The sequence below is a fragment of the Haliotis asinina genome, chromosome 3 (assembly GCF_037392515.1).
Source record: "Haliotis asinina isolate JCU_RB_2024 chromosome 3, JCU_Hal_asi_v2, whole genome shotgun sequence".
In the NCBI taxonomy this organism is placed as follows: Eukaryota; Metazoa; Mollusca; class Gastropoda; order Lepetellida; family Haliotidae; genus Haliotis; species Haliotis asinina.
The window spans coordinates 66,374,336-66,390,018 of NC_090282.1; the positions used below are offsets into that span (position 1 = coordinate 66,374,336).

Here is a 15,683-nt window from a genome sequence, read left to right on the forward strand (position 1 = left end):
CTGGAAAAGCCTCTGGGTCCAAGGACAATTATCCAGCATGTTAATGGTTCATATAATCCACTGAAGCAGCCTCTGGCCTCATGACAGACATGAAAAACTTCCATAATATATGAAAACAAAGTGTAAAATTGTGTTGTAAAATAAACGTTTATTTGTGAAAAAATATACAAAGTAATGTTGGTTTTAACCTTTTCACTGTTTATGCTGAAATATATATTGCTGTAATATTGTTAAAATTACACATAAATCATCTTCAATGAGTCACTGTTTGCATAACAGTTGTATTCCAGTAATAAATATAATATAGTGCTGGTTCACTGTGCAGCATAAATATCTTCCATCAAGTCTTTGAGCAGTATTACACACAAAGGCTTGCATTTATTGATGTCAACTTCTTTTCAAGTATATATATTCATATATCATGCTCCTTACATGTTGTAATGCAGACATCCATAAATTCTCAGCTTTTGTCATCCATCAAGGAAGTCTTTCAGTGTCCTCATAATACCAAAACAGTGTTCCGAGTCTGAGAAACATGTGTTACTGTTTTAGCCTTAGAAAGGAGCCATGTCACATGGCATGATAACTAGCCTGTGTGGCAATGATGTCCTGCTTGTAAGTATAACATCAGTCATTAACAAAAACACTTGTACCTACAACAATATTTAAATTACTAATAGAGTTGTGTTTCATCAGCTTCAATAAAACTTGCAAGGGTTGGCAATTTTAGTGAGCATGGCCCCATTATTAACACTAAAATATCAATCCAAATACATACTGAATCATGATGACTACTATCTAATGTGTACGTACAAAATCTGACCTAACAAAATGTCCATGTAAATATGGCTGTGCAGTTCAAGCAGTAGAAAAACATTAACAATATTCACAAAATATAACTGTTCTTTTCCTAAATTACAGGTAATGCTACAATAAGTGTACATGTTAACAAAATATCTCAAGTCTCAAGTGGGTGCTCTTTACCATGACAAATGTGTAACTGCATGTTTGGTTCACACTGAATACAATAGCTGTAGAACACTATATAACAGATAGCTTTAATGTGTGACAAGTCTTCAATGGAGATGTTGTGGGCGCAACAACACTGGTGTTCCATTTTGACATATGAGAGTCAGACATTCCTGTTGTTTTCACAACACTTAGTGAGTGAATGAGTTTAACTTAAGCCACTTTAAGCAGCATTCAAGCAATATCACGACTATGGGCTCCAGATATGGCCAGTCTAAGTAAACTTAGCTTCAGTACTTTTCGTTACACTCCACTACTAGTGGAGGAGTGTAATGAATAACACTGAGACTAGGTTTACTTAGACAGCAGAAGTGGGCTTCACACATTGTACCCATGAAACAAGCCTCTGGCATGACAAGGGAATGCTTATAACAGCTTTGACAAGTGACAGCTCGCCAAAAGTTTGGACTCACAAATACAAATGTAGCACTTAATTCAGTCAACTGTTAGAAACTAGAGTTTGCAAAATATCACATTCTGTTTAAAGGCACCGTTTACACATGATCTGATGTATTGTAAAACAAACTCATGACGCTGAAGAGATTGATGTCATGAGTTCACAAAAAAACCCACATTTGTTCACATACACTATATCTGCAGATGTTTCTTTGCAGTTTGTCTCATGATCGTCATGCAATCATCTGAATAAAGTTTCCAAGTTAGTGCAGACATTCATTTTCAATGTAACTACATAACAAATAATGAGCTTTAAGTGAGGCTAAACTTGATGTAGGATGGCTAGATGCCTTTATAGTCAATCATTACAAACTGTGTCAATACCACTCTGGTCTCCGATTCTATCCAAAATACTTTTGTTGAACTACATGGAAGATATTAAATAAGTAAATAAAGAAAATACTTACCACAATACTTAATCGTAAGTTTATAAATTAAAAGAACACAGTAATTAATATGTCCAGAACACACCAGTGAATCTATCAGTACCTGTTGTGATCCTTCGCCATGTATCATTAAATGAAAAGCATCATATCATCATATTTTTCACATGAAGAGGTTTCTACTCAGACAGTTATCATCCTAAAAGTTAACAACTATGAATAAACCTATGTCCAGCCAAAATTGACCATAAAATGCACCTTATGAAATGCAGTGTACATAGGCAGCATGATAAAAGACATGTACCAGAATATAACTGACCTGGAAAAGAAACAGAATTGGAGTTTGCTACTGTTTGAAAAAGATAATAGATAACCAAATTCCATGGACACCTGAGAAAAATCTTAAGCAGGAAAAACTGATAAGCAAATGCTAATATGAACATTACACCTTGAACTGTATTCAGAGAAACAATGTCATTCTTTGTGTATTCTTACTTTCTTTATATCCAATCACAGGACCCACATATAAAAAGCTTCTTATACTGTAGCTGAGTCAGTGAGGTTGGTTCCAATTCCTTAATATCTGAGTCATCTGTACAGGTAGGGAATCAGGGGAAGTTGGGTAGCCTAGTGGTTAAAGTATTCACTTGTTTTGCTGCAGATCAAGGTTTGTTTCTCCATATGGGTAAAATGTGTGGAGTCCCTTACCGTTATACTGCTAAAATATTGGTAAAAGTGATGTGTAACTAAGGTCACTAACTCAATCACAGAGAAACAATTGAACAAAACTGACCTCTGAACAAAACTGACACAGGGGAAATCAAAACTGGGTCATCTGTGTGATGAGATAGCACGTTCCCACTGTGCTACCCTTCTGCCCCACACATGCTGAAACCTTGATGAGCACTGAACTGAGTTATGGACGGCTACAGTGTAACTCTGTAACTAAAAGTCTATGTGAAATAGTCAGTGAGTGAACATGGCTTAATGAGGCTTTTAGCAGTATTCCAGCGATATCACTGTGGGGTCACCAGAAATGGGCCCCACACATTGTACTCAAGTGGCAAATCAAACCTGGGTCTTCAGCGTGATGAGCCAACACTTTAACCACTAGGCTACCCCACAGCTCCGTCTGTGAAATAACCAAAGCAATAAAACATAAAGATGGGTAATGAGCACTATCATCTTTTTAGACATATGGCAATACACCAGGGACTGCTTTTGTTTAATCATGGGAATTCATGATTTGCCAAAGCCAAACATTGAACAATTAACTTTCTTCTTCTATTTGACTAATAATAAAAGATTATGATCTGGCAATACATAAGATATGATTTTATCATATATAAGATAAACCTTAAGTTCTGAGAGATGTTTTGAAGGATGTTTTACATTAATCTATTATGATAAAAATTTTAAGAACCAACTGCGTCCGTTTTTTTTCATTTATTACAAAATATCTCAGCCTGACCCTCAAGCATGGCTGGAGGTTTAAGTTATCCATCTTGTATGATATACTACGTATCCTGAATAATGTCACTGAATAATCTATGAAATCCAAATATATTCAAAATAAATACAATATATAGAGTGAATGAACTGAATTTTGTTATGCTTGAATTAAAAGAACAGATAAATTCCCATTATAAAAATCTTAATTCACTACAAACAAAACAATCTTTGTGTAATGCAAAACTTTCAGGATTAAGCAAATTCAAAAGTGAAAACATAACTAAAATGCAACATTCAGAATACAAAACTGTTCCAAAACTGCAAAGATTTGGTAGCTCCTTTTACTGTAAGTAGTGAATGAGTAAGTGAGGTTAGTTTTGCACCACTTTTGGCAATAATGCAGCAATATCATGGCAGAGGCATACCAGAAATGGGCATCAGACATTGTACCCATGTACTCAATTGAACCCGTGACTTTGGTGTGATGACCGTACGATGTAACCACTGGGCGACCCCACCACCCCTACTGTAAGCAGTTGGGGTTTAAAGCTACAATATTTAAGTAGAATCCTCTTCTTGGCGGTGGGTCATGGACTTTTCTTTTATGCGGTTTTTAGCAATTTTCGAGCAATATCGCAGCTGGGGGCACCAAAAATGGGTTCTATACATTGTGTCCATGCGGAGAATCAAACTTGGGTCATTGGTAGGAACAGTGATGCTATATCTACTAGACTTTCCCACAGTCATAGAACCACTATGGAAACAAAGCCAGAAATGTTCCCATGGAAGGTACTGAAACAAATGGGTTACAGTAACTAACCAATATATTCTTAAAAAAACAAAAACTAAGAAAAACTATTTTCCTTAAAGTTTTGTTTGAATCAGTCAACCACCTACGACATGTGCAAGGCAATTTTACATGCCCGCTTATTTGTTTTGAATATAAAATATGTAAAGAGCAAAACCAAATATAATAATCCCATTAGAAATATGATCAAAGAGCACAATGACACAAAAATAAACAAAGCTATCTTAGAATGGAAGACACTTGAGAAATATGCACCTTGGAGAAAAAAAAAGCATCTAAGAGTTACCTCCCTTGTCACATTGACTAAATTGGCACCTTCCATATTACAAAGGATAACATATTCTGCTAAAAAGAAATCAAGCTCACATATTCTGCAATATTTGTCACAAAACTGGTAGGCTGATCTGTAACACATACATACATCCCCTGTTGATGAGTGAGGGCCTTCATTCACTATAAGAGACAGGCTAACGCAGACAGAAGACTTCCTGTTGATGTGCCATGATACAGATCTCAGACATGGTAAAAGACATACGTCCTTTTTCCCAGGAAGCCACATTCAAAACACATTTAACAACCATTAAATGCCAAAACCTTGGACAGCTTAAATTTGTGACTCAACAGCTTTGTTCCACTACATGAAATGAGCGTATGTTTTACACACTAACACAGACTGAAGTTGTCCCCTCAACCTCCTTACGATGTTTTATGTTGTCCTTGGATAAATGTTGAGTCAGGTTTCAAATTTTTAACCAAAAAATTGTCCAAAGAGGTGCAATAAAAAAAAATCAACAAAAAATGTTAAGGATGACTAATTTTGGAAATATTTTGTTCTTGATGTAAATGCTGTGCGCACAGTTTCATGAAGATATCTTCCTATAAATCTGATCCCTGACTGTTCAGCTCAGGCTTCTGCTGCAGTTTTCAATCATTTGAGCTAGGCTGATTATTAGAACATTATTTAAGCATGTTCTTTGAAGACGACTAGATAAAACCTAAATAAAAACCTGTAAAGTATCGAACACGTTGTCCCACACCAAGATGTAAAAAACTTGAGGTAGATACAAGGCGACTTCATTACTGATCACTGGTACAAAATTTGGTCACATAGATGTGCTACCTCATCTATATCAACTGCTGGTTATGATGAGCCAGTCAACATTTATCAAGCATCCATTATGAAAAAATCTAAAATAATTTGATAAATACTGTTTATCATAAACCGGGCAGTTAATATATCAACAAGTCAAAAGGTCACTTAGTGTATAGTATAGATCTTCTACCCACAAACCAACTTTTATCATGTGGCTTTCTTCTTGTTGGTCTTCGACGTTTTGTTCTTGATTTGCTTCTTGAAGAAATTTTTGTTGGACAGGCACCTGTAGGCCAACAGCTGGGGTACGAAGAACAAGGCCAGGTTGATGAACCAGAACACTAGTCGTGCAGAGGAGTTCTGTGGGACGCGATGGATATATGGAGTCCGGTAGTGAAGTGATGCCCCTATGTAGGAGAACTGAGCCTGAAGACAACAAAGAGTGATTCAGTTTAGTTTTATGACGCTTTTAGAAATATTTCAGCAACATCACAGCAGGGAACATTCGAAATGGGATTCACACAATGTACCTATGTCGGGAATCGAACCTTCAGGGAAGTGTGAATGCCATAACCATTAAGCTACCACACTGCCCCAAAGGCAACAAAAAACATTCTAGGTTCCTGTTCCCATCCAGAAAGTCATCTTAGGTCAATAGTTGCTGTAAAACTGAGCTAAAATATGCAAGAAGTCTATGGAGTAGTATGATCTCAGCATTATTGTCATTTTTTGTACTTAAAAAAATTGCCAAATTCCGAAAATACCAACACTAAGTTGACACCTCTCACTGTTCCATGAGTAGCCTTTGTGCCAAAACATAAATGCTTTTGATTTGAATAACATTGATTCAAACTGACAGAAGTGAGCTTAGCCGTGGACAAATCATGCTTTTGCAGATATAGTGTTTATGAAAGTTTTCTGTGTTTAATTAAATTAATATACTGGTCCTATACCTAAAGCACCAATCAAAACATGCAATTACTTCAGTCAAACAAGTACAAAAGTTATATCTAGCAAAGGAACACACAAAAATGTGATTTCGTCTGGACATACATTGTCTCTTTCTCCCATTAGACAAAAAAAAAGGACTGAAAAGGGTTAACTTTGTTTGTGTACTTCAATAACATAGATCCCTGGTTTGCTGGCTTTCAATGGACCATCTAAGTGCTGTTTGCTCTAACTATTCTTGTGATGCTGATGTGCACGGAGCAAGAGTTTCTGTTTATTAAATCTGAGCAAACACTGACTGGATAACTGGTTAAGTACAATGGTTACGAGAACACTAGGGCCTATCTTTGTGTCATGCTCAGTACTTGCAACTGTACCTTTCTGCCCCTTTAAAGGAGCCTTAGGAGTCTTACACAGAGCGGATCTGAGAAAATCTGGGGTGGAATAGGTCTTCTGGAACCTATGCTTGCCACGAAAACAAATAAGCTTTCATAAGAGGCTCAAGACTGGGTGGTCAGGATTGCTGACTTGGTTGACAGATGTCATTGGTTCCTAGTTGCGTAGATCGATGATCATGCTGTTGATCACTGGATTGTCTGGTCCAGAATTGATTATTTACGGACTACTGCCATATAGCTGGGATATACCTGAGTCCAGTGTAAAACTTCCCAAAAAAAGGGGGCAAGGGGGGTCATCAAGGGCAGATAACTCCTGTACCTGTGCTGCAGCTCCAGCGTGTAACAGGGACCAGTCAGACATCCATGTTTCTCCAGGATAGATGAGGCCATAGATGGAGGCGCCATAGTAGGGAAGGAAGTAGTAGAGGTACACAATCATCTAGACACAGAAAACAGCAGTTAATAAGGGGAGACTATATCCACATAACAGTACCAACCAAGTCTGTGTGGAATACATATACCATTAAGAAAAAGTAGGGGATATTGGATTTACAAGATTGGTAAGTGTGCAATGACGAATTCAAGGAAGAAATAGATGATGAAAAGAGATTAAGGTAAAAAGTGACAGTTTCTTTCATTCCTTTGGAAACATTTCATCTGTATCTATATGTATTACTTTTTCTCATAAGCACTGGCAATGGCCAGTGGTATGCTTGTAAAATGGAATATCCCCTGCTTTTTTTCATGGTATGTATATATAATGTAATTTTCTGAATAAAAGTGATATTTTATACTTTTCCTGACTCATGCTTAATTGCTTACGTCATGAGTCAGGATAAGGTAAAATGTGTAATTTTCTGAATAAAATTGATATTTTATACTTGTCCTGAGTCATGACGTAAGCAGTTAAGCATGAGTCAGGATAAGGAAAAATTATATATAAACTCAGCAAAAATAAAATCTTGACACTCATTATTTTTCAAATAGTGTCTTGAAACTTTTCTTGAAAGAGTTCTTGTTGTGATTATGGTTAAATGCATTGTCAAGGGCATTACGTCACACATTCATTCTACTGGCCGGGCCTACGTAGCACGTACGAGAGCACTACACGCTAAAATGATGTTTCCAAGTTCTACAAGTCACATGACCTACTGATACACGTGCAATTGATCTCACGGTAGCAGAGTAGAGTGTCATCTCAGAAGGACACGGTTTTATGGTTAATTATTCGTTAATTTGCAATGCCACGACTGTCAAACATTCAGTGTGAATGTGCCATTGGCATGCTGAATACGGGAACGTCCGTCACTGATCTTGTGAGTGTTATGGGATGCAGTCAACAGACCATCCATAATCTCCAGCTACGGGTCCATCAAACTGGCACCACAGCTGACTGCCCCTGTCCTTGTCGACCATGTGTGACGTCACACGCAGAAGACCGACAGATTGTCTTACGTCATTTGCGTAATCGGTTTGTCACTGCCACATCTACTGGGAATGTATTGTTTGGAGGTCTAGTGACTGCCCAAACCATTCGAAATTGCCTGCGCTCTGCTCGTCTTCATGCACATCATGGACCAGTTCTAACCCATTACCATGGACGCCAACGTCTTCTCTGGGCACAATGGCACCTGAGATGGATCCTGTGAGATTGGAATAGGGTTGGGTTTAGTGATGAATCAAGGTTCACAATAACCTTTGCTGATGGAAGGGTTAGAGTTTGGAGAATACGAGGAGAACGCAATGCCTAGGAAGTGGATCGATTTGGATTTGGGGGCGGTAGTGTTATGGTTTGGGGTGCTATCAATGGTCATGCTCGTTCCCATCTCATTGTCATCCAGGGAAACCTTAATGCGGCAGCATACATGGATCAGGTGCTTGTTCCAGAGCTTGTGCCATTCATGGCAGCTCATGGCCCAGGTCTGACTTTCCAACAGGATAATGCCAGACCTCATACGGCCAGTTTCCTCAGGAACGCTGGCATCAATATCATGGAGTGGACCTCAAGATCTCCCGACCTCAACCCCATACAGCATGTGTGGGATGTGTTAGGCAGACAGCTCCGTCAAGTAAGGAACCCTCCACAGAACTTGCAGGAGCTTGGTGCCATGTTGGTACAAATATGGCGGCACATTCCCGTTATTTCGTTATTTCAAACCCATTTTCCAAAATTACTTTGAAATGAGTGTAAAGTTTTTATTTTTGTCAAGTGTATATACATATATATATACATGCACACACCAATGTCAGTATGGTGAGATGAAAAGCTGGATTCCATCAAGAAGAAAGGAAATTCACACTTGCATAATTGCATCCCAAGAGTTATATTTTCTGATACAGCTCGAGTATTGCCGAGAGCATCATTAAACACCAAACCAAACAAAAAACAATCACTTTTCACAGTGATGCAGGCAATAAACAATTTCCATGCCATCAGTTTAACAGCTACTAAATGAAGTTGAAAGTTAAAATTAAGCTTAAAGTTAGTACTGAATGTAAGGGATGCCCAGTGATCATCAGGAGGTACATCTCCACAGACAATGCAGATTTATGGATAGCTTGTCTTGGGAAATTTGACGAAGTATCTCCAAATGTTCAATGAGGACCTTGCCTTGAAACTCAAAGTTATATACCTATGGAAGTTACCTCTGTAAAATATGTCAGACATAAACTGAAACAGAATAGCTTTTCTCTGAGAACCTCAGCACCACTAGTCTCTGTATATACACTGAAAGTACAGTATTTGATTGTGATGTAATACGGTTCCTTTCCATGTAGTCCCTACAATGACCCTCAGCAGAACATTATCATGATACAAGCGAGACCATCAACATACCTGTACTTTGGGGTAGAGTGAAGGATCAGACATGTACGGCTCAAACTTTTCCAAGTAGTACTTGCCTATTGTCACATTACCACCCGTGGCAGCCTGCAAAAAAATGGAAAATTTACAGTATATACTTGCGTATAAAGGACAGGTGTTCAGAATTCTCTTTAAGCGTCATCAGTCTCCTGCTCTAAGCAATATTCCAGCTATATGATGGTAGTCTGTAGATAATCAAGTCTGGACCTGGCAGTCCATTGATCAGCAGCATGAGCATCGATCTACACAGTTGGGATGCGATGACATGTGTCAACCAAGTCAGCAACGATGACATGTGTCCACCAGTCAGCAAGGTTGACCACCCGATCCCTGACCACCCGACCACTCACCACATATAATAAGTATGGGTTACTGAAGACCAGCCTGGATCTTTACACATCAGTACTTACTATGAACCTGATTATTGCCAGTACTGAGGCAGCTGCCAAGTACAGGATGAGGCAGATGTCAACTGGTCTGCGCCAGATGCTGGGGGCATCCGATCTGTTGGTGGTCTCCTGTAAGAACACACACTTGTTACTTTCGGTTAAATTACTGCACTTTCTGTTGCATTGCCTTATTAGCTCCCGTATTGACATGTTTGTTAAATCAACTGTTTCTTACTAAGGTTGTTATGGTGATTTAACAAATCTGATTGACTTACTGGGATCAAATAATTTCCAGTCATAGTGGTAAATATAATATTTACAGAAAGCAAAGAACTTCTTTCTCAGACATTGTAAACATTTTCTAAAAAGTATATGCAGAACTACTGGCTGCAAAATTATGAGTAACACAGAAAACATAAGATCAGTCAACTGTGGGTTTCTGAAGACAGATCCTAACCCAGATCCTCTACAGAACAAGTATATCCACAATGTCCCTCCCCCTCACCTCTTGTGGCCTTCCCCGCAGGAACTTGGCTGCAGCAATTGCTGGGATGATGAGATAAGGTAAGTTCAGCAGACATGGCCATCGGATGCCGTGCTCCCCTGTAACAGCGAGGCAATAAATATCCATAACAACTCACAGATCTGCTAAAAACCCATATTGTTATTGTGCTTAATGTTAATCTGAAAACAGATCATCTGAAAGATGGCAAAAATGACAATAGTTTTTCCAGATTTGTTTAACAGGCCTTCAGAGCTGTAGAGAGAGATGCTACACAATGTGTCCCACATTTTTAATATGGCTTTTATAGTTCATTAATGAAAACTAACACAGTTCGAGGACAAGATGTGAACAGTGTGCAAAACAGTTTCCAAATTTTGCTAGCCAGTTAAGTCTGATAGTTACTAGCTCACAAAAACATTTCACTAGCCTGAAGTTTGAATGAAGAGACAAGTTTTATCATTAAGCTACTAACATGATGAACATATTTATTATAACTTAGTAAGTCCGAGAGTGTGGTATATTTACAAAATGACCCAATGAAAATTTCACATGCTGTGAATATAAATTCTACAACACGGACGACTGAACTGCTGTAGAGGCGAGCAACTTGAAAAATGATGTTACAGTTCCAATGATGTTACTTCAGTAAAAGATGCTCACAAGGAACATGCTCATAACATTCTGATGAACTGCAAAATAGTTTGTTGACTATGGCTGTATTTGTGGTTCCTTTGAGTTCTTTATAACTGTAATACAAGGGTTGGTCAAAAAGTTCTGAGCCTACATAACTTCTAGACTGGTGCCACCAACTAAACTTGGCAGTGTTTTTGGACAGTGTTCTTCATCAGCATTTACTAGTTATTTTACTCAAATAGATCAACTAGTTTGAAACCAACAACACTCCTTAGATTAGTTGCTGTCACCAGTCTAGAAGCATATAGGTGAACTTTTTGACCAGTCCTTGTATTCAAATGTCTTTGAGTTAATGAATGCAGTAGGAAACCATGAGGCCGGCTGAGATCTCCTACCCATCAGGATACCAGGCATGAAGACAAACATGCTGTGTCCGATTGAACCTGCCCAGTATAGGCCCACCTCCCTGTAGCTCTGACTGAAACAGTGAAGAAACATGCATCACACTTGGCTGCAGCCAACATGAACACAGGTTCTGGGAGACAACTATCACTGTACAGTGTCTGGTGCAGTGACATTTCCATGTGTATATTAAAGCATAGTATTTTTGAGAAACGAATCCAACAGGCACGTCACTGAGATAGTCCGTACATGCAATTCTCTATCCTATTACACTCTATCTATTGGGTCGGTGGGGTAGCCTAGTGGTTAAAGCGTTTGCTTGTCACCCCAAAGACCCACGTTTGATTCCCCACATAGGTACAATGTGTGGGTACTCATTCACTCACTCTCTCTCTGATCCCCATTATGCTATGGGGGTGGTGAGGCAGCATTCACTGGTCACACCAAAGATTCTGGTTCAATTCCCCACATGGATATAATGTGTGAAGACTATTTCTGGGTTCGTCACTGTGATGTTGCTGGAATATTGCTAAAAGCAGTGTAAAACCATTATCACTCACCCTAAATAAAGAGTTTTGTTTGAAAAGTGATTGCTTCAAAACCAAAGGGTAACCCACTGCCCCTACAAAAGCTTAGAAGACACAAATAAGATAAATGTGTTCATAAAAATCACAAATGACATTAAAAATCTCTGATCACAAATATTTACAAATATGTTCTTTGTTACCCATGTTTACAGTTCATTTTGCTTGTGTAGAAACATTTAGTATAAAGTCACAATCTTGCCATTATCTTGGACATGCAACTTATTCAGGGCATATGTTCTCTATTATTAAGAACCCTAAAATCTGCAAAGTGATGAAACTATATGTTGTATGCTCTGAGCCTCACCCCCAGGACTGTGCTGCCAATATGGTAAGGTACATGGCGTAGTGGGCAACGCCGTCCCAGTAGGAGATCATAGTCCCATAGGCTGTCTTGAGGTATGGTTCCCCTTCTCGTAGGTAGAAGGCCATGAAATCTGCAATGATGCCATCGTTCTCCAGTGCAATGACCAGGTCGATCACAGAACTGAATGTGAAGATGCTGAGGACTGCAACAGACATACAGATACATGCTGTAAACATACAAAGGGTTTAGACATACATGCTACTACATACAACAATTTTTAATAAACGTTAGTCAGTTTTTCAAATGCTCAACAACTTAACATACTAGCCTCATGTAAAATAGACTTTTCTTTGTGATGTAGGCAGATGAAAAGTTTGTGTTTCGGTTGTCAGTTAAAAGTATGTACCTTAAGGTCTGCATTATGAATCACCCAAACAAATCATAAAAGGGCTAATGAGGCAAGGATTAATAATAACTGCCAGTAAACCTGCAAGCTGACTGAGTATAACCATCTGCCTGGTAGACTGTGCTTTATATGATTGAGGTGATGACTTCATTAATTGTGGTAAGATCAGTATGTCAAGAGTATGGCTATTAACTGTGGTAAGTCAAGTATCCCTCATTTAAAAGTTATTATACTGTATAATCATTAACAATGTAAAATATCTACTTTTTGCATGAGTGCAAATGGTCATTGTTTAGTGTGGATTTACAGAGGCTGAGCCTGGTGTGCAATTAAGCATGGAACTTTAGAGGTTGTCTCTCATAACAATATCATTCCTCTGACTTTTCATAACAACGTTTGAAACTGATAGATGAGCGAAGTCCTTAAGTCCAAGACATCATGCAAGTTGCAACCTTACCGTAGAAAAAGGAATCGGTTTTCTGTGGCCGATACTTGACAGTGAGGTATGGGATAAGTGTCACGAATATCAAAACGAGAACCCCACACAGAAGTATTAGCCTTGAGTCTGTCATGGAAGACACCTTGTTCAGCATGTACGAAACTGGGATTGCTGTCAACGAGGAAAAGAAAACAGCAGTCGGCCCAGAGACACCCATTTTGAAGTTTTTTGCAAAAGACAAGCTTCAGGTGGTAGTTGCAGTCAGGTGATTTGATGAAAAATGTGTGACTGTACAGAAAGGCGGTCAGATATCGCAGTGACAACGATAAATGCCTTAACAACAAGAGTGTGTACTGGAGTGTGTTTGATAAGAAAATGCCGGAAGTAGCGAAAGAGAAGTTTATCTCCCCTGGATACGTTTAACGCGAGGGTTTCTTTTAGCTGGGCCCAGTCTCGGGTCATTGCAACAAAACGTTATGGTGCGCAATGGGAATCGGAAACCTGTTTGATAAAACGTTCTCCTATTTCAAATGGGGTTTTCATTTATGTGCGCAACCGACCATATTTCTGAGCTGGGGCCCGTCCCGAATAATGCAATATAAAGTTTTGGCGACCGTTGGCGTGCGCAATGGGAACCGGGAACCAGCTTAATGTATTTTCGTCAAGTTTGAATGGCCAGTGGCCTAGTCATGTCTGATCTTGGCACAAGTACTACTTCCTGTTTATCCAAGGGCACGAGCACACGCTTGAAACAGCGAATAAGATTGGCATGGTTTATTACAAAATTTGGTAACTATATTTATAAAATATGAAGAGGAAGCTTTGCATGAAAGTAACTGAACAATCTTACATGTTACATAAACAGAAAAGTAATTGGTGTCAGGTAAACAGTGATGAACTGTCTGGAGATGAGTCCCATTTTCAAAATCAAAGATATTACGTATTTTTTCAATAAGAGCACATGTAATAATAGACTGGAATGCACAGCACCCTTTACGATCCTTTGGTTTAGGGTTTGGGTTTTAGGGTTATGAACCCTTCACGATCATATGGATTAGGTCTTATGGTTAGTGTCATGTACCCAGGCCGATCTTGAGGGAGTGCTAATTAATCTGATTAAGAGCGCCAGGTAAAGTGCAGTACTCTCATAATAATATAATATCTAATAAGTCTTTTCATTAAGATTTGTTAGTTCTGTACATTCATTACTTGAGATCTACATCTATGGTTGTAGATTCATCACTACAAAGCCGTAACTGTAACTCGTGCATAACCATGATTCGTGGATTGCGGAAATTATTGTGCCAGATCATAAATTAAGCCACGGCTGACGTGTACTGGCGTTTCCTATTCTCGCGATACTTAAGGGTATCAGCTAAAAAAATAATACAAACAGTACTTATCGTAAGAATGCTTGTTGTTTTTAAATCATCCATCACATGTATTGCCACTCTTAAGCTGAATGAAAAACAAGGTCATCTGCCACTGACTTATCGAGGTGTCTCCCCTCCCATTCTCATGGCATAATGCGGAATCCTGTCAGACAGGGCTGGAAAAGGTTATAATTTGTGCAAGTTGGTAAAAACTCGCCAATATTCATTACATTGCAAAATTGTGATCATACGCAGACTTGGGCCACCTCCTGGTTACCATGGTTACTGGGCAGTGATGGAAACAACAATTAAGTATCACACATCAGCGATCTCATCAGAAAACATGTATACAGCCCTGTACTTTTGATGTGCATACAATGCCACACCTCGCTGACGAAAAACTTCCAAATCTCTGCATAACACAGAAGAACATTAACATAATTTTCCAACTTTGGGATAAATAGCCCCACGTCAGTAATACCACCATTGCCAAATTTTATTTTTACAAAATGTCAAGTAAAGAAGATACTGAACGCTAGCTCCAACATTCTCACTTCTCGTTGTCTGCATTCCTTGGTAGCAATACTTACTGCAGTGGGCTTTCGTACATTGTGATATAAAGTAACCAGCTATGTAATCCATGAAACAACATGACATCACATTTTGTGGGCATATGATGGGTGATGATTGCAAATGGCTCCCGTTTCATTCACGAGTGGAATATTAGGCATTTTTCAGTTTGCTGAATGAATGATAAAAATAATCAGTGCATATACAAACTGAAATCATGCATTTAAAATATGAATTCCGCCTGACTTCCCTCATAGACCCATGAAGAATAGGCCTTCAGCAACCCATGCTTGCCATAAAAGGCGACTATGCTTGTCGTAAGAGGCGACTGACAGGATCCGGTGGTCAGGTTCACCTACTCAGTTGACACATGCCATTGGTTCCCAATTGCGCAGATCAATGCTCATGTTATTGATCACTGGATTGTCTGGTCCAGACTTGATTATTTACAGACCACCACCATATAGCTGAAATATTGCTGAGTGGGGCGTAAAACTAAACTCACTCATTCACTCACTCACTCTTTTCCATCATATCCACGAATCATGGTTACATGAGTATATATGTGTTTGCTTTCATATTGATCAGGCCCTGCTGATTCAGCTTGATGTCTTGAAATAGTTTTAATCATAGGAATAATTCTAG

General features: G+C 38.8%; 2 protein-coding genes across 2 annotated transcripts in view; one reads left to right on the plus strand and one right to left on the minus strand.

The window, feature by feature from the left end:
• Positions 1 to 134: 134 nt before the first annotated feature.
• On the minus strand, positions 135 to 13,490 carry LOC137278324 (transmembrane 6 superfamily member 1-like). The gene is made up of 8 exons (XM_067810591.1): positions 13,114 to 13,490; positions 12,251 to 12,452; positions 11,353 to 11,435; positions 10,325 to 10,422; positions 9,841 to 9,948; positions 9,404 to 9,496; positions 6,887 to 7,006; positions 135 to 5,647 (listed from the first exon to the last, which is right to left on the minus strand). Exons 1-8 carry the CDS (start codon positions 13,310 to 13,312, stop codon positions 5,429 to 5,431), a joined length of 1,122 nt encoding a protein of 373 aa, XP_067666692.1. The 5' UTR covers positions 13,313 to 13,490; the 3' UTR covers positions 135 to 5,428.
• A 298-nt stretch (positions 13,491 to 13,788) lies between these two features.
• LOC137276995 (large ribosomal subunit protein uL24m-like) overlaps positions 13,789 to 15,683 on the plus strand; it is a 47,697-nt gene continuing 45,802 nt past the window's right edge. The window contains exon 1 of the mRNA XM_067808651.1: positions 13,789 to 13,884. The gene's annotated coding sequence lies outside the window, so the exon portion shown is untranslated. The remainder of the gene's footprint in view (positions 13,885 to 15,683) is intronic.